The 24,736-nt window shown below is 38.9% G+C and overlaps 1 protein-coding gene across 8 annotated transcripts in view; it reads left to right on the plus strand.

Moving 5' to 3' along the window:
* Ercc8 (ERCC excision repair 8, CSA ubiquitin ligase complex subunit) overlaps nt 1-24,736 on the plus strand; it is a 44,449-nt gene that overhangs the window by 7,069 nt on the left and 12,644 nt on the right. For 6 of the 8 annotated variants that reach the window (XM_021632756.2, XM_021632757.2, XM_060385699.1 and 3 more), the window contains exons 3-10: nt 1,099-1,200; nt 8,084-8,207; nt 11,204-11,285; nt 12,430-12,498; nt 13,584-13,650; nt 16,994-17,094; nt 18,750-18,874; nt 24,442-24,639. In XM_021632756.2, the coding sequence (XP_021488431.2) occupies nt 1,099-1,200; nt 8,084-8,207; nt 11,204-11,285; nt 12,430-12,498; nt 13,584-13,650; nt 16,994-17,094; nt 18,750-18,874; nt 24,442-24,639 (868 nt within the window). The remainder of the gene's footprint in view (nt 1-1,098; nt 1,201-8,083; nt 8,208-11,203; nt 11,286-12,429; nt 12,499-13,583; nt 13,651-16,993; nt 17,095-18,749; nt 18,875-24,441; nt 24,640-24,736) is intronic. The other 2 variants (XM_060385701.1, XM_060385700.1) reach the window with 1 other exon arrangement.

Here is a 24,736-nt window from a genome sequence, read left to right on the forward strand (position 1 = left end):
AGGCTCTATCAATGTAGTAAACTGGTTTGAAGACAGCTTTTTCCTTTTAGCACCCTTTGCTACTAAAATCAGACTGGGTATATACCCTTAGACCTCTCTTCTCTCTCCCCTCTCCCTTCCATACTTCAGCAGTATATTCCTTATCTCGGTCACTAGAGCGTGACTTTTACACACCCTGCTGGCTACTTTCTCTTCTGCCTGCAGGTACTGGCTTAAATATTTTAACTACCATCCTTGAAGCTTCAAGCTAAACCAGTGGTCTCAATTATAACTCATAGTTTGAGATCAAATATAGGTCTTCCCCTGTATTCGACTAGACTAGACTGTAACCTTCCCAGTTGTCCAGAGGTTTTATTTTGTTTTTTGTTTTGTTTTGTTTTGTTTTGTTTTGATTTATTTATTATTTTTATATGGTGTTCCAGGACAGAAGAGGGCACTAGATCTCTCTGTAGATGATTGTAGCCACCATGTGATTGCGGGGAATAGAACTCAGGACCTTTAGAAGAACAGACTGTGCTCTTAACCACTGATCCACTTCTCCAGCCCTGTCCAGAGTTTTTTAGCACAGTGCCTTTTGCATTGTAGGTACTTGGACAAGTGAGGGGAATGAATACACTTATAAAAGAAAGAAAGCCAGCTTCCATTTACTGTCACATCAGCTTTGTCATTTAGGTGAAAATGTCCCTCCCTCACTTCATCACCATTTTTACAAATGCTGAAAGGCAGAGACAAGTGATATAACTTGCCCCAGGGACCAAAAGCTACTTTTAGTAATAGGCTTATTTTGTTTTCATTTAGCACAGATTTAAGATTTAAAGTGATACTGTAATCTTTTACTTTCTTCAGTAACTGTCTTCTGTCTTAGTTCTACCATCTTTTTGCAGTCATAGAGGTATACCTGAAATGATCACAGATTGAGTTTTTCTATATTTGTGCTTTTATAAATGTTAAGAAATTCCAGTTTATTGAAGTCTGTAGAATTAACTGAACTTGCTATCTTAATACTTTGGGGTATGTATGGGTCAGGGTTTGCAGTTGCAAAGTCATCATCAGTAGGTGGACTTCTCACAGTAATTAATGTGACTTTTCTGTTGTCAGCATGTTGTCAGGTGGTTCAGATGGTGTGATTGTACTCTATGACCTTGAGAACACGAGCAGACAACCCTATTACACATGTAAAGCAGTGTGTTCCGTTGGCAGGTGTGTATTTGAAAGTGTAACTTATGAATATGTAAACAGTTCAATATTGTTTGCATCAAATGCAAAACATGAAAATAGCAGTCATATGTATGGCGTTACCAGAATTTTCAGTTGACATGGATATCCCTTGATACTTTCTTGAAAATAAGCAAAATTCAACAGATATTTTTGTCATGTGACTTTCTCCGAACAGTTTTTGTATCAGCTTTCAAATGAATTTTTAAAATTTGTGTACTTTTTGTTCTGTACTTACAGTGCTTACTGCAGTAGCTATGGTTTTAATGCCAATTAGTATAAGGTTCATTTAGGAATCTTTCTGCCAATTATAAACTAAGTTTTCAACTGACATTAGTGGGGGAAAGATTAAAAATAGATTAATAAATATGTAGACGGTCTTCTCACCACACACACGCATGCGACTCTTTCTTCTCTGCTCACTCAAAGTGCTCAGCTTAAGCTGGGACAGTGGTGGCTTACTTATCGCCTTTTTAATCCCAGTACTTGGGAGGCAGAGCCAGGCAAATGTCTGAGTTTAAGGCCAGCCTGGTTTACAGAGTGAGTTCTGGGACAGCCAGAGATGTACAGAGAAACCCTGTCTGAAAAAACAAACAAGCAAATATACCTGTTAGTCCTGACTTCCCTGGCTGTTTGCTAATTTTTTTCATAACGGTCATTTAAAGCTCTTTTGCGGTGTTTGTGTCTGATCTGTTCTTGGGCCAACTCTGCCTTAGAGACTAGCCACCAGTGCTCTCACAGGGAGAAGCTCACAGAGCTCTGCAGTCATTGTGCGCTATGTTCCCAGAACACAGGGAAGGCCCCTAGGCTGCGTGTCCCTACGATTTATGATTGTGTGTTTATAATATAGGAGATGCTATTCATTTTAGAAGCCAATTTTTTAAATTCTCTCTTTGACTCTGCTTATTTATTTTAGGTAATTTTGCTTGCTGCATCATTCTTCAGGTTTCTGTGATAATACATACTTTTAAGCATATTGAAACCTGTAAAAACTACTGTGTAAATCAAAAGACATATAGTTAAAGAAAAAGTTCAGGGTGAACGAGGTGGCTCAGTGAGTAAAGGCACTTTGTCACCAAGTTTGGCGACCTTAGCCCTGTCCCTGAGACCTACATAGTCAAAGAAGACTGGCACTCAGAAGTTGTTTTCTGGCCTTCACATGCGAGCCGTGTGCACACACAAATAAATGTAATTAAAAATGGAGACGATTATCTTCTCAATTACTCTGAGGTATCTGGGCATAGTAGCATATGTCTTTAATCCCAGAACTTGGGAAACAGAGGCAAAGAAGCTCTGTGAGTTTGAGGCCAGCCTGGTTAACCTAGTGAGTTCCAAGACAGCCAGGACTATGTAGAGCGGACTCTCTCTCAAGAACAAACAGTAACAACAACAACAACAAAAACCCAAACAATAACAACAAGACCAAAGAAACAAAACAAAATTCTCTAGGACTTTTTTTGTAGAATATTTTTTATTCTTTGACCTTGTCATACATGAATTCAGTGCATCTTAATCATGTCTACCTCCCACTTCTCCAAGACCCTCCTCAACATGCCCTCTCCCAATTTCATGTTTTCTTCACTCATAACTCATTTAGTCCAAATAGTGCTAGAGGCATGCTCATGGATCAGAAGTCATCCATCAGAACTTGGGCAGCATCCTGTGAGAAAAGTACCTCCTTCGTCAGTTTCCATCAGTTGCCAGTAGCTCCTTTGCTATGAGTGGAGCCTGGTAAGCTCCTCTTCCATGCCTGCTGCAGTGCCGACTGGCTTGACCCTGTGCAAGCCTTAAGCAGATAACCGTGACCGCTAGGACTTCATGCAACAGCCATGTTGCCCAGATGACAACATTTGACAGCACTGCTTCCTGTCCTCATCTCCTACATTCTATCTACTCCTCTTCTGAGCCTCACAGTGCTGAACACCCCAGGGTTACTTGACTCAGCACCTCAACCTGTTCCAAGTTTTTGCTTTAGCTGATGCCCCTGCAGAAAGAAGTTTCTCTGAGGCTGAGGGCAGCCGTACACTGTGGGTATAATCAGAAACATTTAGAAGGCATTTGGCACCACATCTTTTAGGCAAGACAACCATAGTAAGTAAGCCACCCCTGACCTGCAAACTCCCTCGCTGTGAGCATTTGGCCAACTTTACAGTACCAGGCACAAATTCCTTTTGGTGGAGCAGACCTCAAATCCAATCTTGCCACTGCTCACCACCTTGCCTGGCAGACTGGTATTGTAGCATGCGGCATCCATTTCTGGGTAGTATCACTGACAAGTTTTTCCTCGTAGTGGCCTACTAGTCACCTTCCCACACTGTGAAAGCTAGCCAGCTAGGAGAAGAGTTGTAGATCAGTTCCAGCCTGATTTCTCCATGTCCTGCAACCAAGGTTTAATTTGTCTTCACCAATAATGTCTTATCATCTAATTATTGTAGGTGGTGATTTATATTTACTATTGATATATCTTCTGGTAAAGCTGCTGTTAATCCTAAACAGCTGTATACACAAATCACCACACAGAGACTATGATGTATTTAATTAACCTAGAACACAATGCTGAGCAATAGTTACTCCATCCTAAACCTCCAAGCCCTCATAGTTTCCCAACATTTAAATTTCCCACATTATACTTGCTTTTAGTGATATATTAGGTCCAGTCCATCTCTCCACGTCGTTCCAAGATCTCTGCTTCTGCCTCTGTTCTCCCAGTTCTCATCTGCCCTTCTCTCCTCTGCCTCCCACCTTCCTGTCCTCTGGCTCCTCCCGCTCTTCCTGCTTCCTTTTTCATTGTTCAGCTTTGTGGCTAGTTGCTTTATTTTGGCATGTTTACACAAAGTTGAGACAGGTGATGCTTAGAATAAGTATCACAATGCAATGTCCACATTGAAACCAGAGAGTGGGGGAGAGAAATCAGCATTTGAATAAACAAGGGTAAGGTGTATACATTTCAAAAGAACATTATACCAACATTTTACCCTTTAAGTCCAATAAAAGGCTCCTTTTCTTTCAATATAATAGTAATTATGAAATTATGAAAACTGTTAGGTAAAATTTACATGTGCAGTGTCCAGTCCATGTGTATTTAGCAATTTAGGAGAAAGTATCTGATTATCCTATCTATCTTGACAAGTTTAGAGTTCTATACGTAAATTAACTTTTATCCTTATTGGTATTACCTACCTGAAAGGATTTCTTAATTTCTAAACAACTTAAGCTTAATTGTGGCACTATAACTATTTGGTTTTCAACCTCATCAGAGACTTGAGAAGGAATAAAATTAGTTATTAGAGCAAATAGGAAGTCCATGTTAGCAGCTTCCAAAAAATAAAAATTGACAGAGACAGTTTGCTGCCTGAACAGTCACCCATAACCCTCTATAATGTTGGAGCATCATCTTCAGCCTTCTGCTCAGAATATTTGACAGACATATATGTGAAGCAGGAACTATTTAGGACTTGCTTACCCTGTCTTAGCAGAGTTCGGCAGTCGACTTGTCCTGCATTAGCTTGCCCATTTTTGGCAGAATTTCTCTGTCATGACACTAGGGTATTTTCTTTACCCAAGTGGCTTGTTTGCCACATTTGAAGCCATCTCCATATGGAGGTTCTTCAATGCTCATCATCTTCTTTCAGGTAGGCGGGGTGCTGCCAGGAGATGACTTTTCTCATTGTCAAAGAATCTTTAAAATAATAAAGTCATTTTAAAATGCCATATTTTGTAGGTCTCTGAAGTTTTTGAAGACTACCTATCTTTATATAATCGATCTGTCTACAAAATCATATCTATCTGTTAAACCTAGGATGTATACTCCTGTGATAAATTAGACTAGTGTCTGACATGACTATGAGTTGAATAACTAGCAATTAACCTGCCTTACTTAATATCCTAACCAGTTTTTGAAAGCAGTTTAAAAGTATTAGAAGTAACCTTGAAATTGTATCAATATACTAGAGCTTATACCAATGTATCAAAAAATACTTATTTTTGCATCAATATGCAAAATCCTATACCAGAGTTAAAATTAACCGTATTTGAGAACAAGTAAAACCCGAAATTGAGTAGATTCAATCAATAATCTACCTTTTGTCGTATTCCTATAAAATATCCCTGTATACTCCTTTCTTTTTAACCCTTTTTCTCCTCATCTAAGAAGGAAAGATAGAAAACAGAAAAGAGAGAAATCCCCGAGTCTAACCTTGTTTCACTCTGAATAAGACCATTAATAATTTATAAACATCTCCCAATGACAATGAACATTTGTAGCCATAGAAAATAACCAAAAACCTACCCAACCCCCTTTAAGGAAAATTGGACGTCCTTTTGGACACGCAGAAATCCTGTTAGGGGGCCCAAAGAAAATTGGGAAAAATTGGTTAATTAAGCAAACAATAACATTTGTGGTCCAGTCTTTGAATGTTGAGAAATTTCAGGCTTAATAAAAGTCCTCTGTGGAACAGTCTAAAATGCTGGAGTAATTAGATTTGCAGCTTTCTTCAAAGTTCCTTTGGGAGCAGGCTTTGATGAGAAACAGCAATTGAAGCAGTTGAGGTAGGAACAAGCAGAATGCTGGAATGTGCAAGATGCTGGAACAGATGTGTCAATGTCTCAGCATGCTGAAGAATGAATCCTGTCAGGTTTGATCCAGCATCTCTGGTGTCCAGTTTTTTTTGTTCTGCAAACATGTAATTTCTCACAAGCATTATATAGTTCTAAAATTATGAATGTATGAAATGTGCAGAATGAAACTAAACTGTAAGCCAATTTTATCTATGCCAATTAAAAGAATGGCATAATAAATTTTTTGAGGATATAGCCAAGGATTTATTGGCCAAGTATTGTTGAAGTTTTGGCTGGAGACATATTTTTATGTCTCATTAGTTTTAGAGTTGTTTCCAGGTAAATAGATTATCAAATTATGTTACCTGTTCTGTTTGCTCTTCTTGATGTCTCTCTTCTTGTGAGTGGCCAAGGTCTTCAGGTGGTCTTCCTCTGCCATATCTGATTTTTATTAGTTTTGAAGGAACCCATAATTTCTCTTCTCCTGCATGAACATAAGCAAAACCTCTTCCCCAGTGTAACACATTCCCTATTCTCCATTGTGAAGTTAGGGTATATCAAAATGTCTTATCATCTAATCATGGTGGGTAACCAAGATGAATAACAATAGCCTAGGTCCTCCCAGAGTTGTAACACAGCATTGGACCTGCTTCTTAAGAGGCTTCAGCCATTTATACACTTTCCCTGAACCCTAATCAAAAAGCAAAAAAATTAAATTCTAAAGTAATGGCCTGGAACTCACAGAAATCTGCCTATGTGTGCCTCCTGGGTGCTAGGTTTAAAGGTGTGTGCCTTTAATCTGATGTTATCTGACTTTAAAATTTAACATTAAATTTATTAAATAGTGAAATATATACATTTTTCTATGTTTGACATGTGTATATATAATATTACCCTATGAGGAACTGTGATCTGGTAAGATTTTTAGTATATAATATAAGTAAATATTTTGTGTATCTATTTTATTTTATTATGACTTTTATTCCTATGACTTTGCATATCAAAGTGGTTATAGTTACAATATCATTTAAAAAATAATTTGAGTAAAATTTATTGTTATTGATAGTAGATGAATTTAGTAAAATTCACTGTAATACTCATAGGCTACTTTTAATGTTTATTATTGATACTTAATTTGATTGTTCTTAAGCCTTAAAAAGATTTAACTGCCAAAATTCCTACTAAATGTACCTGAAAATAATATCATAGGTAAAAGAATGATACAACAGTGTGTCCTGTTTTAAAATTTAAATTTTAAATATAAATGAGCTTTTGTTTGAATTTCTACAGTAAGGACTGGTTTTATTTATTTAAAACAACTCACCAGAAAGTCTCTTAAAATCAAGACTCTGTGGAGCATATCAAAGTTGATTCTACTTATTTCAAGTAGAAACTTATTGGAATGATGTTTGAATATCATGTGATTGTGGAGAAAATGAAAGAAATCAAATTTACCAAATGGTTAGAAAGAAAGAAATGCTAAAACAGGCAACAAGGCCAAGGTCGCAATACAGAAATAATTCCCTTTGAACTTTGGTATGTGTCACCAACATAGGCCCAACTGTACATTCAGCCTTGACTAATTGCTCACTCTCCTTGGGATTTCCATTCATGCCTGGGATTGAGCATTCCAAATAGACCAATACAGCTCAGCACATAGCTTTGCCCTGGTGCCAAGGAAGAGCAAAAGACAATTTCTAGAGTCCCTTGCTTTCTGTAGCAGAAAGTAGGTACTTGCTCTCAACATAGCAGAGGTTCCCTGCAACGAGGAGGAGCTTGACTCCTTAGCAGAAAAGAAAAAAGGCTCCTGTGTACTGCTATCCACATGTTTGCGTGACCAACATCTGTGGACAAACAATATCGCATGGAATCCCATGGTGGTGTTTGAAGCATTGAGTTTCACTCTAATTCCTTTCTAATAGTGGTAGCTAAGAAAGGAAGATCTCAAGCCCAAAGATCTCTTTCTTCCAGTAAGAAAAGCCACTGCCACCTCCAAAGTGAAAGCAGTCCACTGTAGTTTCCCCTCTCCCCCCACCCTCTTCCCCCCAACCCCCATACTGTATCCAACATAGGAGTGGGGATATCCCATATGGCGTGCCTTAGGAGAAGGCAGGCTTCCACATCTCACTGTGGGAACTGAATCTGGAAATGCCTAGACATCCTCTTTCCCCATCTGAATAGCTAAGACAAGGATGTGTGATGTCGGTGTAGCAATCTGCACCTTCCTACCTGAGCCTGCTTCTTTTTCATAATCTGTCTTTGTAACTCACCTAGGTCAGCAGTCTCTTAAGTTTTGATTGCTGTTTTGTAGAAGCCATCCTGATGTTCACAAATACAGTGTGGAGACTGTTCAGTGGTATCCTCATGACACAGGCATGTTCACATCCAGCTCTTTTGATAAAACTCTAAAAGTATGGGACACAAATACATTGCAGGTAAGTATATTAAAACCTTTCCAAATTGCTATGGAATCCTGAACCATAGTGATTAGTTTTTTGCTAAGATGTTCTGTGTGTCAGATATGAAAGCAGTATGGTTAAGGAGAGCTAGGTAGTCGGGTTTTTATCCTCGTTACCTAACTTCTGCTGATTCCCTCCCTGACAGTGGGATAATGCCAAAGCACCCTGCATCTCTGCTCCCTCATCTGTAAATGAGGGCAAAGATGGCCCCTTCTAGAATGGTTTGAGAAGAGCATGAGCCAACATACATAGAACACCTAGCACAATGCCCAGAACATAATCAGCACTCAAAACCTTAGCAAATCTCTTTATTTACTTTGAGCTAAGGAATAGAATTAAACTTTTCCCCTTTTGATCTAAAAACATGCAGGAAAAGAAAGTTTTTATAATGTAGGTTAATAAAAATAGGTAGTAGAGATGAGAATTATATGAAAACTAATGAAATTTAATGTATAGTACTACTTCCCTTCAGCTTTATATCTTCCTACCTGTAAAACCTCTCTGTCCATGTGGCTTCTCTTCAGAGTTGTTGTTTCCTGTCTTCTGTGCCAGCCAGGATTATGTAATAAGATCCTGTCTTAAGAACAAACAAAAACAAAATGAATTCCAACATATATAGTAAAGATTAAATGCATCTCATGAACTTCCCATTTTGAACCACAGTATCTTGTAACCCAACTAATCCTCCATTGGCAAAACCAGCAAAGTTCTGTTTAAAGGGTTTGAAAACCTGCTAAGGAATCTAGAATCTGATAGGCTGATTCTCAGAGAACAGAAAGATTTATAAAAGTAAATTAAACTTTATAAATGTTTCACTCTTGGTTTGTTTTCTTTATGTATAGCAAGCCACTGAGAAGGGGGACATTAGATAGCATTTAAGAGATAGCAGCGGCTGGTCATAGCAACATATGCCTATAATTCTAGTATCTGGGAGGCTAAGGCAGGGAAATCATGAGTTTGGCGCCAGCTTGCCCTGTCTTGTGAGTTTAACCTGGGCTGTAGAACAAGGCCTGCCTCAGAGCAGAAGCAACAAAAACACACACAAGCATGGTTCCCGTATCCTGAAATGGGAATTAGGTAAGTATTATATTGGAGGGCTTTGCAGTAAATGCATCTGGAGATAACCCAGGAACTGATCGGTTTGGATCTGATTCAGAAGTGAGGTCTACTCTGAAAATAGAAATTTTTAAGTCAATAACATTTGGTTGAAGAAAATAAAAACAAAACCCTAAGGATGACCAGGGTTTATAGGACAAAAGAAGTGGCAACAAATCCTGCAAAGTAATGAAAAGGAATGGCCTCAGAGTAAGCGGCACATCCAGTATGTCTTAACACTGGAAGCCGGGAAAAGACTGATTCAAGGACAGTGGGGTGAAAAACCAGATAGATTAATGAGGCTCTTAGTGATAGTGGAAGAGTAGTGTAAATAAGAATATTAAAACAAAACTAAGATTGCAGTGAGTTAAGAAATGATAAGGGGACCCTAAAAGGTGAGGAAAGAAAATTAAGGGGTGGTGGAATAAAAGCTTTGTTTATTTTGTCTTGGGGAATAGATATTAAGAAGACTTGGCTTTCAGTACTGCTGGGAATGAGCCAGTAAGGACAGTAATTGGAGATAATCCATAGCTAACCTGTAGATTGAGATCACCCCGGTGTTGAGGGGATCTGAACACAGGCAGAGAGATTAGCTTGTGAAATGGGGAACGACTTTTTCCACGATAGAAATGAAGATCAGAAAGCTCAAGCAAAAGTGACTGGCTGCATACGAGATTGGGAGATTTCTGAGGTAGTGGCTCTTCTCTTTGAACTAAAAGATCTGAGCACCTGTTGTGACTTGAGTAGAGATACCTGTGGACAGTGGAGAAAGCTGGCAATGCTGCAGGGTGGTGCAGACAACTGGTTTAGTAAGACAGTGCTCTGTAGGCTGAGATAGTCGTTACTAAAGAATGCGTACAGTGAGTGCTCTTCTACCACAGGGTCTGCCTGAGTAAAGCAGAGCCTGGCTAACAGTAAGCTCTGACTTGGCATGTCTTCTTGTAAATAAAGTGCTATTAGAATATAGGCATCTTCACAAATGTAGCCCAGGGCAGTTTAGTGTCCAAGTGGGTTACATAGTAATGGGAAGAGGGACTGACTCTGACATAATCTGATTGGCCTGCTCTTTGACCACCTCCCCCTGAGGGGGGAGCAGCCTTACCAGGCCACAGAAGATGACAATGCAGCCACTCCTGATGCGATTTGATAGACTAAGATCAGAAGGAAGGAGAGGAGGACCCCCTTATCAGTGGACTTGGGAAGGGGCATTGGTGAAGAAGGGGGAGGGAGGCTGGGATCGGGAAGGGAGGAGGGAGGGGCTTATGGGGGATACAAAGTGAATAAAGTGTAATTAATAAAATAAAATTAAAAAAAAAGAATATAGGCACCTTGGCTAGTAGCTGCTTTGGCAGTACCGTAGCAGAGATGTCTGACTATCTTTACTCATTGGTACTGCAGAAAAAAGCTTACCAGCTTTTTGTACATGAATGCAGCAGTAAGTTCAAAAAAGAAGATATTTTATGGTATTCAGGGTAAAGGTTTTGACAAATAGGACAGCAACAAACAGAGAGAGTGGTGTTGGATGTGTCAGACTTTACAGTGGACAGGAAGGAATGCTAGGGATTCTGGGACATGTTCAAGAGCCCTAGAGTAGTTGGTAAAGAAAGCCAAAAGGAGATATTGCGTTTCATACAACTGCAGTTTATTATTTCAAAGGTATGATTAGCATCATGGGATGGGAGCTGGGGCCAGGTGGCACTGAGAGTCAGAGCCAACTAGCTCATTAATGGAGATGCTAGCCTGCCAGAGAGAGATGCTGAGCCAGAGGCTTGTCTCTCCTGGATTTCTTACATTTTAGCTAATAAATTGCTAACAGTCCATCTAAAATATGTTTAGCTTGCTTTGGTTTTACAGTTTTAACTTCTCTTGATTAATAGGCTGCAGATGTCTTTCATTTTGAGGAAACAGTTTACAGTCATCACATGTCACCAGGAGCCACCAAGCACTGTCTGGTAGCAGGTATGTACACATTCTTTGTCTTTTAGCATATGGAAACTCTCCAATTTTAGAGTTAGTTAAGTTTGACAGAAAAACTTTAACCCAGGTAAAGATTTCTTTAAACACTATACTCTAGTTAACTCCAACACATGCTAATGGCTAGGATTCAAACAGTATCAATTCTCTTTCTCCCCTTTCTTCTTTCCTTTGGTTTGCTTCTTTCAGAAAATATGTATTTGTTTCCTAAGTTCTTTTAAGTCAATAAACTTTTAGTTATTTTATATGAACAAAATACGGCAGCTTGGACTGGCTAGTTGCTACCTAGTGGGTAGGGCTGTTTGCTGCCAAGCCTAATGCCTAGAATTTGATCCCTGGAACCCACATGGTAGGACAGAGCTACTATAGCAGCAGCTCTGACCTCAACACATACTCTCTCTCTCTTTCTCACACACACTAAATAAATAAATGCAATTTTTAAATTTGATAACTTACAGCTCAACACAATAAAAGGAAAACGTCTTTCTTTTTAACACTGTGATTGAAAGCAAATGGGCATTTATATGAATCCTGCAACAACAACAATCTATGCATAAAGAAGAAAAAAATGTTAACCTAATATCAGGTATCCAGTACCCAGGATTCTGTTATTCCTGGGCACTGCATGAGTCTCCTCACAGGCAGACATCAAGTAGCTGCTTCATCTCTAAGAGCCAGATGCTAAATAGTCTTCAAGATCCGTTCAGCCTGAGCCAAAGTTGGTATGGAGCTGTCTCTAGCAGTTGGAGGGACAGCAAGAATACTAACTTGGGAAATCTGAGCTGTTGAGATTGAATGATTTCATGTGATAAAGTGGCAAAGAATGATACATACACTAGAATGCTATGCGTATGTGATAGAGGCTCCCTCGTGATTCTCACTGAAGTTACTTCTCGGTTGTCTCTGCACAGCCCTACAACCTGTACAAATCTGCACTGCTATATATAGGGTGAGACTAAGCAGTGGAAAACACAGTTCTGCTCTGAATAAAGTGCAGACATTTCCCTAGTCATAAACAATAAAGATGGCTTAGATGTTTGTAAATGTTGTGATTATGAGTGATAATTTGCTGAGATCTTTTTTATAATTTATAATAAGTGTTATATAAAACCTTTTCATCTTTTAACAGTTGGTACTAGAGGACCCAAAGTGCAACTTTGTGACCTAAAGTCTGGATCCTGTTCTCACATTCTACAGGGTAATTTATTTTATTTTTTTAATTTGGAACAACAAACTACTACTTTGAGTAAGCTGCTCAGTAAAAAGAAACATCACTAACAATGTGTCCTTTGTAAATGACATGACTGATACATTTTGTACTAGTCGTTAAGTCAACAGAGAAATAAAAGTCCTTGTGTGTATTATTCTTGGGAAACTGAACTGTTAAGACATTGATATGAACAATGACCACAAGGGAAACTCAGGGGATATGGAAAGTAGGAAATCCAGCTCGAAGCCTTCGGCTGTTTCTACATTTAAACACTGGACAAGGAATCAAACTGGCATAGTCAGCCGTGTCTTGTGACCACTGCTCGATAATGCGGCTAATGAGAAGGCTTTGTTCTTCATAGTTAAATCTCTTTCCCTCAGTACAGATACTTGAGAAAAAGTGTTAAAAGCAATACTTTGTGGAAAGTATATTAATATAAATAATTTTATTAATTTTATCCATATTATATCATCTAATTCTAAACAATGAAATATTGGAACCTAATTCAGAAATGCACCAATTCTCCAGCCCAATGGGTGGCATTTATGTATTATCAGTAATTTCTGTTGATTAAAAAGTTAGGCAAGTAAAAATTTCTGACTTGAATACTTCCATTAGGTAAAACTATTCTACAGGTTTATCATCTATGTTCTCTAGAACTAGAACTGTTAAAAATGCTTTTTTCAGTCAAGAGTTTTTTCTTTTTTCTGTTATAATTTTGTAAGAATTATAAAATATTCATATTTCTTTAAAATGCTTATGTTTTATTGCTATGTATTTCTGTTGGTAGGTGCCTCAGTTATGTGCACTGAATGATACAAATTAGTAATTGTATTTTTTCCAAAGCAGAAGCCATTTCTTCTATCTTAAAAGTCCTCGGTTAAAAACTCCCAACAAATCTCACATTAGTGTTTAAACATAGACACTGCAAGTTGAAGAAGTAATCATATCTATTCACCACTATTTATCCTTGCTGTTTTCTGAATCAGGCAAAATTATTGACTCCTTATTTTTATTGTTTTGTTTTCTTTTTTAAATATTTTACAAGACTTTTTATACACTTGTATTTGTAGGTCACAGACAGGAAATATTGGCAGTGTCCTGGTCACCACGCTATGACTATATCTTGGCAACAGCAAGGTAAAGTATAATATATTTTGTTTTACTATTAATATTAGTAATTAGCAGCCTTTTGAAAGATTACATTTTCATTCGATACATATTTTGTCATATATGGTTGTTAGTAACTGAAAATGAAATATTGAGTAACAAATTTCAAATTCTATCAGCAAAGAAAATTTCCTTTGCATCTTTTGTGTGTGTGTGTGGTATGTGTGCAGGTGCACACGTCTGTGAGTGTAAGCCATGGGCTGACACGGGTTGGTGCCTTCCCACTGTATTCATTGAGAATCCCTGGACTGAACCTTGAGCTCATCAGTTTAGGTAGGTGGCCGGCTTGTTTCTGTGTCCTCAGCTCTGGGTTACGGGGTACACAGCTGCACTTGGCCTTGCAGAGGACCTACACTCATGTCCTTACACTGGGGCCACAGACCTTACCTGGTAAACTGACTACCCAGTGCCCTTCATGGCATGATCTTGGAGGCATTCGCCTTTTACAACAAAGGGAAAGCAGGAGAGTCTCTGAAGTGACACGGATCTGCTGGCACTGGTAGTGAAGCTATTGTGTAATTTCCCTACAGGGAAGTACAACACTCACTTAACAGTGTCATTTTTTCAGTTTCTTTAACCCACCTATCCATTGATTTAGTTTATTAGTATTTAATAGCTTCAACCCGTTCCAAGTATTGTACTAAAGTTGCTGGTTGATCTAAAGGAGGAAAGATTGGTGCCTGCAGAACATCATGAAATCCTTACAGCAGTAGACCTTCAGTAAGAGTACAGGAAGAGAACAGGGCTACTTGCCCTCAGGGAGGTGGAACAGTGTGAGGGTGGGGTAGTCACTGGAGGGAGAGGTAGTAAAGATATGGTAGGCTGTCAGGGAGAGGCGGGCTACAAGTTCATAGAACCTCTGGACAGCTCTACTCAGTTCAGGAAATTGACTACAGCTACACCAAGCCATAGGAATCCAAACATCAGGAATCCAACTGGTAAGATGGCTTAATGGTGAAGATGCTTGCTGCCAAGCCTGCTATGGAGAAAAGAACAAGTTGTCCTTTGACATTTGCAATGCACTCATGTACACACTTGCACATGTATGCACATATGCAAAATTAAGAGTTTGTAAAGAATATTATTAAGATCTTTAGGAGGTCATGAATCTGAGAGTACATGTCATCACTGGGTGATTTTTTTATTTTAATTTTTTTCATAATTTATTCATTATATATCCCGATTGAAGCCCCCGCCCTCAACTCCTCCCAGTCCCACCCTCCATCTTCTGAAAGGGGGAGTTCTCCACTATTGCCATCTGCCCATAGCTTATCAAGTCTCATCAGGACTACCTGGATCCTCTGCCTCTGTGACCTGTAAGACCGCATCCCCAGGGCAAGTGATCAAAGAACAGGCAACCAAGTTAATGACAGAGGCACCCCTGCTCGCCTTACTTGGGAATCCACATGGAGACTGAGCTGTCAGTCGGCTACATCTGAGCAGGGGGTCTAGGTCCTCTCAATGTATGGTCTTTGGAAGGTGCATCAATCTCTGCAGGACCCCCGGGCTCAGATTTTTTAGCTTTGTTGGTCTCCTGGTGGAACTCCTGTTTCCTCCATGTCCTTCTGTCACCATCACCCCCCCCCTTCTTTCATAAGACTCCCTGCACTTTGCCCAAAGTTTGGCTGTGAATCTCAGTATCTACGCAATCCCCTGTTGGGTGGAGCCTTTCAGAGGACCCTCTGGAGTAGGCTCTCATCCTATTTCCTCTCTTCCACTGTTTCTGGTGTCTCAAAGTGGTTGTACAAGTTTGCATTCCCACCAGCAATGGAGGAGGGTTCCTTTTCTCCACAACCTCACCAGCATGTGTTGTCACTTGAGTTTTTAATCTTAGCCATTCTGATAGGTGTAAGATGGAGTCTCAGAGTTGTTTTGATTTGCATTTCCCTGATGACTAAGGATGTTGAGCATTTCTTTAAGTGTTTCTCTGCCATTCGATATTCCTCTGTTGAGAATTCTCTGCTTAGCTCTGTACTCCGGTTTTTAAATTGGATTATTTGGTTTGTTGGTATATTTAGTTCTTCATATATCCCAGATATTAGCCCTCTGTCAGATATAGGGTTGGTGAAGATCCTTTCCCAGTCTGTAGGCTGTCGTTTTGTTCTGTTGACAGTGTCCTTTGCTTTTCAGAAGCTTTTCAGTTTCTTGTCCCATTTATTGATTGTTGACCTTAGAGCCTGTGCTGTTGGTGTTCTGTTCAGGAAGTTGTCTCCTGTGCCAGTGAGTTCAAGGCTCTTCCCCACTTTTTCTTCTAACAAATTTAGAGTGTCTGATTTTATGTTGAGGTCTTTGATCCACTTGGACTTTAGTTTTGTGCAGGGTGATAGACAGAGATGAGTCTATTTGTATTTTTCTACATGTAAACATCCAGTTAGACCAGCACCATGTGTTGAAGATGCTATCCTTTTTCCATTGTATGGTTTTGGCTTCTTTGTCAAAATTCAGGTGTCTGTAGGTGTTGGTTTATTTCTGGGTCTTCTTTTTGAATCCGTTGATCCACCATTCTGTTTCTATGCCAGCCCCATTTTTATTACTGTTGCTCTATAGTACAGCTTGAGATCAGGGATGGAGATACCTCCACACAATCTTTTATTGTAGAGGATTGTTTCAGCAATTTTTTTTCTTTTAAGGTCTGTAAAGAATTGTGTTGGTAATTTGACGGGAATTGCATTGACTGTGTTAACCCTACCAAGCCATGAGCATGGGACATCGTTCCATCTTCTGATAGCTTCTTGAATTTCTTCCTTCAGAGACTTGAAGTTTCTTTCATACAAGTCTTTCACTTGCTTGGTTAGAGTTACACCAAAATACCTTATGTTTTTTTGTTCACGGGTGATTTTTGGAGGATAAATTATACATGTTGTTTTACTTGAAAGAAAGTAAAGTGTCTAGCTTCTAGAAGTTGTTAAATGTAGTTTTCTACTGAAGACTTTTTTGAGGTCAAAAAGCAAATGAAACTACATCAAATTCTTTATTATATATCTTATTTTCAAACTTTTGATATAAAAAGCAAGAAACACCAAATTGGTGCTAAATAAATGCTTAAGCAATGAGAGTCCTTAACTGCTTGATGATCTAGCTAGCATTTGAGAAGTAACAGAAAGTAAGTCATACTTATCATGATACAACTTTGGACAGAAGCAAAATTTTGACCTTGTTATCTGTTAAGAAAGATTACCTTTCTTTGCTACCTTTTCGCTATTTTATGTGGTAATAGTGAAATATTTGTGGTAATAGTAAAATGCTGGCAAAGAGTGGAGTTATCCTAGCTGTATATTTCAATATAAGAGTTATTGGTTTTTTTTTTCCTCAGTGCTGACAGTAGAGTAAAATTATGGGATGTGAGGAGAGCATCGGGATGCTTGCTTACTCTTGATCAGCATAATGGGAAAAAGTCACAAGCTGTTGAATCAGGTAATGAAGACCACATTAAGATAGAAGTACAGTAATTCCTATGGTATTTTTTAATTGAAATCAAGTAACAAATATATATTAGCGAATTAAAACCCGCTTTTTCATCATGAATCAGTTACTGAATCAAACTTACTTGGTTTTTGTTTTGTTTTTTTTTCTCTCAAGATACAAATAACTATGTGGACTGCTTTTGCCTCCAGAGTTTCAAACATAAAAAAATTGGTTTGCAAATACTTTCCCTTTAAAACTAACCATGCAGATTCCCTTTTGCACAGATAGCTATAGTAGATTCAAGAAATAGTGATGTTTTTTGCTTTCATGTCACCATAAAAACTACAAGTTGTGGTCAGTGTAAGTTAGGTGCAATCCCCGTGATATTGCAGCTCAGTTGTGTTTTTATAAGGGATTTAATTCCTGGGTAGCAGTGTCCATTACCTCTGGACTAAAAGTATATTGTATTAGTATATATATAAAAGTATAATTAGAACATGTCATGAAATGGGATAACTCTCTAGGTTCTTTTTTTTTCGAATTTAAAAGTGATATAACTTTTTATTTATTTTATTCTCTGCTAAATTAGTGATAGAAAACACTAATACTTTTTCTTCTTTTCTTTATTTCTTTTCTCTCTGATAATGCTGGGAATTGAACCCAGGTTGGCCTAAAACAAATGACCCTCTTTGCCTTCCAAGTGCTAGTGTTACAGGCATGCACTGCCATTTTAGATTTTTAATACTTTGTCAAGTGATTTCTAGTTCAGAGGGAAATATATAAAAGGGCTGAAAAGTGTTTAAAGTTTTGATATTAAACTATACATTTAATTGAATTTATTAGCACAGACTACTTACTGAAAAAATTATATGTAATAATTTTTTTGCTTATTCTTTTCCTCTGTATTCATGGTTCTTTTGATGGAGCTTATTATATATATCTCCAACCTTTATGGTTAATTTATGATCAACTTGTGTTTTAAGTGATTCATTTTTCATTCTTTTTCTGTTTTCTGTTTTTTTTTTTAATTTAAATTTCTTTTTTATAATTTATTCACTTTACATCCCTATTTTAGCCCCCTCTCTCATCTCCTCCCAGTTCTACCCTCCTTCCTTTCCCCCATATTCCCATCCTCTAGTCCTCAGAAAGGGGATGCCCTCTTCCCGGAACATCTGACCCCAGCCTATCAAGTCTAATTAGGACTGCCTAAATCTTCTTCCTCTGCAGCCTGGCAAGCCCCTCCTCAGCCTCACTAGGGAGAAGTGATCAAAGTGCAGGCAACAAATTCCATGTCAGAGACAGCCCTTGCTCTCCTTTCTAGGTAATCCACGTAGAAACTGAGATGCCTATCAACTGCATCTGAACAGGGGTTCTAGGTCCTCTTCATGTATGGTCGTTGGTTAGGGCATCAATTTCTGCAGGCCCCTATGGGCCCATATTTGTTGGTTTTTTTGTTTTTATGAAGCTCCTTTCCTCTCTGGGTCCTTCTATTTCCCCACTCTTTCCTAAGACTCCCTGCTCTCCGCCCAAAGTTTGGCTGTGAGTCTTAGCATCAGGGCTTCTCTATGTAGCTCTGGCTGTCCTGACACCCTCATTAGTCATTCTTTAATGAATTTAGATACATGTTAACAGAAAAATATAAACCAAATGTGTTTTCACTGCAGCCAACACTGCTCACAATGGGAAAGTTAATGGCTTATGTTTTACAAGTGACGGGCTTCACCTCCTCACCATTGGCACAGATAACCGAATGCGGCTCTGGAATAGCTCCAGCGGGGACAACACCCTGGTAAGAGGACATAAAGGACCCTTTCAATTATTGGATCTGTGATGTACATTTTGTACTTTTCTATATACACGAATCACAGCTGTTATTATATTTTAAAAGATAATGTAGAATTCTCAAGTCCAAGCAAGCTCCTCCACCTGGCATGCCTGGCACATCCTGCTTTCTCACTATGGCACGGCTGTAGTGGAAGTGCACCTTAATGCTACTAATTAAAAGGTTGAGAACTGCTGGTACAGATGAAGTTACCAACAGTCAAAGTTTACATTTCTAACTAATCAGATCCCTTTCTTTACCTATCCTTTGTAGCTAATAGTTCTCTTTAAAATACTTGAGGGGTCACTTTGATTACTAATATTAACACTAGTATTTGTAATGCTGAGTACTGATAAGAGTGTCCTTTTGTGTATGTGATGATAGCCTCAGATCCAGAGGCTTCTGTCTGTCAGGCAAGCTCTCTACCACTTAGCTGCCTAATTGCTAGAGTGGCTCTTTGTCTGTCTCGGGCAAGAACCTCGGGCAGTGGTTCATACCGTACACTCTTCCAGTGCTGTGTTATTCCATGGCCCTGATCAGCCTTCTTCTCTTTCTTTCCTCTCTTCTTTTAGTAAGAATGTACTCAGCACTTACTTATGTGCCAAGAAGGACTCTACAGCAATAGACAAAGCCTAGGGACGCCTGCCTAGTCTTGGGAAGCTTCCATTCTAGGAAGGATTTAAAAAACCAAGATCAGTCAGTTCATGGATGAGCATTAAAATGAAACTGGAGAAAGGAAAAGCAAGCCCAAGGCTGGGCTAGCTAGTGTGTTCAAAGCACGACCCTATCTAAGGAAAAACTTAAAAGACAAACAGGACAGTCAAATTAGACTTAGTTGAGAAGTTGCCATTTGGGCTGGAGAGATGGCTCAGCTGTTAAAGGCTAGGCTCACAACCAAAAATATAAGTTACATTTGACCTAGAGGAAGTAAAAGACTTGACTCATCAGCTACTTGAGAGTTAATCTAGGGAAAGAAAGGAAAAATGTGCAGAGACTGATATGGTAGCATGATGAATTCTGTGGGAACAACTGGGAGCTTTTGTGTTGAAATCCAGACAGTAAAAGGAAGAAAGTAACAGGAAGTACAGGACACCCAAGCAGCAGGGCCTTGGAGGCCTGTGTAAGGCTTAGGAGAGTGACAGCTAGGAAAAAATGATAGGATCACACTGGAAAATGTTCTACTCCATGTGTCAAAGCTCGTTATGATAAATACAAATGGAACTGAGCACATGCACATATTTAATACGGTTTTATTCTACTTTTGTCTCCTTATTAAAGATGGTCCTCATGCTTTCCGATCTTGCCAGTAAGTCTATATCCACTTTAGAATGGGAAATAGGGTTGTTAATGAACTTTATCAAAGTATGTTATTCATGAAGACATAATGAAGCTAACTTAGACACTCTCCTATAAAGGACACTTGAGGGGCTCAAGACACTGATCCAAGAAAAGTCAACTCTGGGGAGAAACCCTGCCTTTAAATGTTAAAGGCTTGTCAGGTCAAAAACCGAATTCTGCTTTTTAGTAATTTTGAGAGTGTTGGGTGATTTACTTAATCAATACTCTTTTCCATCTTGGTGTCAACACTTTGTAAATCAAGGATATTGGCTGCCTAAAAAAATAATTGCAAATTTAAAAAGTAGTGCTGAGCTGCCAAGTAGGGGCCAGAATGAATGTGGTAATTGTATGTTTTTGCCTTGTGTAAGAATGTGTAAGTACACTTTTCTTTATAAATTATATACAAATTTCAAGTCTACATATTAAGCTTAGTAAAGTTTATTTTTTATTTTTTAGATAATAATAAATAGAAATAGAATTTTTAAAAATTTCTCCTGGTACAACCCTTAATGGATCCTTAATGGTTTGTGATGTAATTTCCCCATGGTTTGTAGACTGAAGTCTGGACACCATGCCTTAAAATACAGAGCAGATTCCTGCAGGGAAAGATCACAAAGAGACTAATTTGTCACAACAACAACAAAAAAAAGAATTCAAAGTAGGTATTGGTGATGTCTGTTCAGTTACTGGTGTTATCTGTTGTATTGTGACTGATAATGTCAGAGAACAAAGACTCTTCTTTGCCCATTGACACCACTGTAAGCCTCCCACTGTGCTGCTGCTTTCTCTTTGGGTCTTTTTCCTGTGTCTTGCAGTGTCCCGGCTAGGCTCTTCTCTGATCGGTTACTCTAACACCCTAATTGTTCTAGCTTCTCTCCTTGGCAGTATTCACTCCAAGTTTTTGCACTGTCAACTGAATGCCTTTGCCTGCTGTGCAAGTTCTAGCTCTCTCTCCCACTTCCCCATCTTTAGGGTATTGCATTCCTTCCAGGTATTTAGATTTGCCGTACTCCCTTGCCCTTCTGTTCTGCTGCCCAGACTGCCAGCTTTGCTTTAGAATAGCCCTCCTGTTGCTATTTCTCAGCTTTCAAGGTTCATCTGAGGCGCACCCTGTCTTTGATTCTTCTACTCTACTTTTGAAGCTTTCAGGACACCATGTGCTTAATTGTCTTGCAGTGTGCTATGATCACCACTTCATACAGTGAAAGAAAAATATTATATAATAAAATGTTTCGGTGGTTTAGTTGTATAGTTTTGATACAGTATTTGAGGTATTTGAGTCTGACATTTACTTTTTTTTCTTTTTCTGAGTCTGACATTTACTAGCCAAGATATGTTGCTCAGATTACTTAGCTTTTCCATGTGCTCTCTTCTTTCTGCCCTCTTTCTGGGATGTTTCCTAACTCTTACAGGGTTAATACAGGTGTCCCATGTAAGGCTAAACATGCACCAGTCACTCTCAGCGCTGTGATCAGTTATGAGTTTTTGCATTCGCTGCTGCCCACTGCAGAAAGAAGTTTCTCTAAGCAAGGTTGAGAGCAGCACTGATCTCTGGGTATAAACATAAATAGTTAGAAGGCTGTGTGATAGTATGTCCATTAAGTAAAACAATGGTAGTAGGTCCCCACAAGGAGGTATGATTTTCACAGCCATGGTCTTTTGACTGGGTTTGCAACAATGGTGGCCTCAAATCCACTTACTTAGAAAATGTTTTATTACCCTTAGATCTTTCATGCCACTATGGCACCAGTGGACACATTGTCCATGGCAGGTTGGTATTGTTTCATTGAGGGTGTATCATTGAGTAATACCAATAATGACTTTTCCTGTTGCAGTTAGTATATAAGTATGGTCTAATAATATTTGCTATTAGCCCTGTAATTATTATGGCAGTATTATCTAACCTGCTATTATAATCAATAAAAGACAAAGATACCTGATAGATTTTAGAATAGCCTTATCTTACTTGGGTTAGGACAGATATTAACCCTCTAAATTACCTCTGCCTCCAGCTGCATCCAGGCCATCTGCTGTAATAATATCTATCCAGGCTACTTCCCATCCATAATTCCATAAGTACTTGCTTATTCTCTCATCTGGACCATATTCCTCCATCCATGCTGGCCATGTACTTCTTTCCATAGTAACCCATCAAAGCTCCCTGTTTCCTTCCTCTTCCAATACCTGTACTTTCTTCTTCCCATGATCCTCCTCCCCTCAAAGCCCATGATCTTTGGCCACACCTACACCATTCTACCCTTCCCTGGTTTAGGCCTTTTAATTAGCCAATCATGAATAATTTCTTGGGCAAGGTCATTAATGTCATTTTAGGGTACATGAGTGTCTGCTGATAAAAGACAGCAAGCAGACTTTGGAGAACAAATTAATTTACAATCAAACACAAAGTACCAGACCATGCTGTTAGACTTTTCTCCCCCAGCAGCCTGCAACCTGCATAGCACCTTCTAACACTGAAAGCTTGCTAGCATAGATGAAGATTTTGGGTCAGTTCTAAGTTGGTTTCTCTATGTACTGTATCCAAAATGAACAGCATCTTCAGCAATAGGGTTATTCCATTATGACAGGCAAGCAAGAGCAATGGCTACAGTTTTGTTGTTTTAAGGCCTCTTGGGTTCTTGCCAACCAGTAACTTGCAGGGAAGTATACCATTCTTGGCACTGAGATTTTCATTCAACTGTGTCTTCTGTGGGAGGCATTGTCCATGCATGGTACCTGTGTTCAAACTTCTTTTTTTGTTTGTTTGGTGTTGGGGTGTTTCTGTTGTTGTTGTTTTGTTTTGTTTTGCTTTGCTTTGTTTTGTTTTTTGTTTTTCAAGACAGGGTTTCTCTGTGTAGCCTTACCTGTCTTAGACTCACTTTGTAGACCAGGCTGGCCTCAAATTCACAGAGATCTGCCTGCCTCTGCCTCCCCCAAGCTCCTTTAATAGTACAGGTCTCCATAAGGATTTTTTTCATACAACCTTACTTTTCATTAACTGAGCTCCCTCCTCCTCTTCCTCCTTTTCCTGTTCCTCTCCGCATTCTCATTTTAACCACCAGTAATCCCCTCCTACTTTCATATCATGTGTGCTCTGTGCTTCCCTTACCTCTAAGCTCTTCCCTCTCCCCCTTCCCAATTATGGACCTCTTTTAGCTTCCTGAGCCACTCCTTCCCATAGTGGCTCATCAGTGGATATAAAAGTTGTGGGAATTAATAATTCTGGATGTAACTGGTACCTTCATTTCCCATGTGCATGATTTCATTCATGTTTTTACAATAACACTATGGTAAATGGTGTCGTTTCCATTTAGCAGATTAGAAGAATGGAATTTAGAGGCTAAGGCTAAATGACTCTCTAACACATAGATTTCAGAACCCAAGTTCATTGTTCAGTGGACTTCACCACAGCTGCCATGGGGTGGCTAAAGGCACAAGCTTCTCTCCATGGGAATTTAACACTTTCAGTGGTTGCCATTGTGCTGCATTGAGTCCTCTGGGCATATTACTCTCTGCTGCTTAATCGTTTCCTTACAACAAATCCTTAGGAGCAATGCCTAGATTAAGAAGTAATAACAGCGTTACTGTTTAGTGCGTTAGTTCTGACAGAAATGAGGGTTGTGCAACAGTGCCATTGCTGTTTGCCTGCGTGCTTAGAGTGGTTGCCTCATCTGGGTGCAGCCTACCCAAAAGAGACAACTTTCTATTTTGTTTTATATTAAACCATCTTTCCTTTTTGAAGGAATAGCCAAATTATGGAACCAATAATATGTTCTCCTTACTTTTTACCAGTATTGAAGGTTTCTTAAAATTTTAGCCAGACCAGAGTCTGAGGTTGCAGTAAGGTTAGAGGTCTCCTGTAACATACATGAGGGCCTGAGTTTTGACTTCAGGTACCAAAAAGAAAAGAAAAAAGAGAAAATATTTTTTTTTAAAATTTGACAAATTGAAAATGATTCTTCAAGTTTCTCTTTGTTGCATCATATGTCATTTGCGGGTTTGATCACAATTTCTGTTTCCTCAAATATATAATGTATATTCGTATCACTGGCCCTTTTTATTAAGATATTAGTTTCTTTATGTTTAAAGGCCCTTTCTATAGAGTGTCATAAGAAGTAAAGGAAGTATTTGTTTCAGTCTTTGTTTCCTTTTAAACTTGGGCTTAAAAAATGAGCAACATTATAATTCTAATTCTGCAGGTGAACTATGGGAAAGTGTGTAACGACAGTAGGAAAGGACTGAAGTTCACTGTCTCCTATGGCTGCAGCTCAGAATTTGTCTTTGTTCCGTATGGTAGCACCATTGCTGTCTATGCAGTTTACTCGGGAGAGCGGCTGACTATGCTTAAAGGACATTATAAAAGTGTCGACTGCTGTGTGTTTCAGCCTGATTTCCAGGTAAGAATGATACTTAAGGGAATTTAAAAATGATTAGATGGCTGACTCGCCAGTTTAGTAGTGTATAAAACAGGAAATTGTGGTTCTATTCTCAAGT

The sequence above is a fragment of the Meriones unguiculatus genome, chromosome 6 (genome assembly GCF_030254825.1).
Source record: "Meriones unguiculatus strain TT.TT164.6M chromosome 6, Bangor_MerUng_6.1, whole genome shotgun sequence".
In the NCBI taxonomy this organism is placed as follows: Eukaryota; Metazoa; Chordata; class Mammalia; order Rodentia; family Muridae; genus Meriones; species Meriones unguiculatus.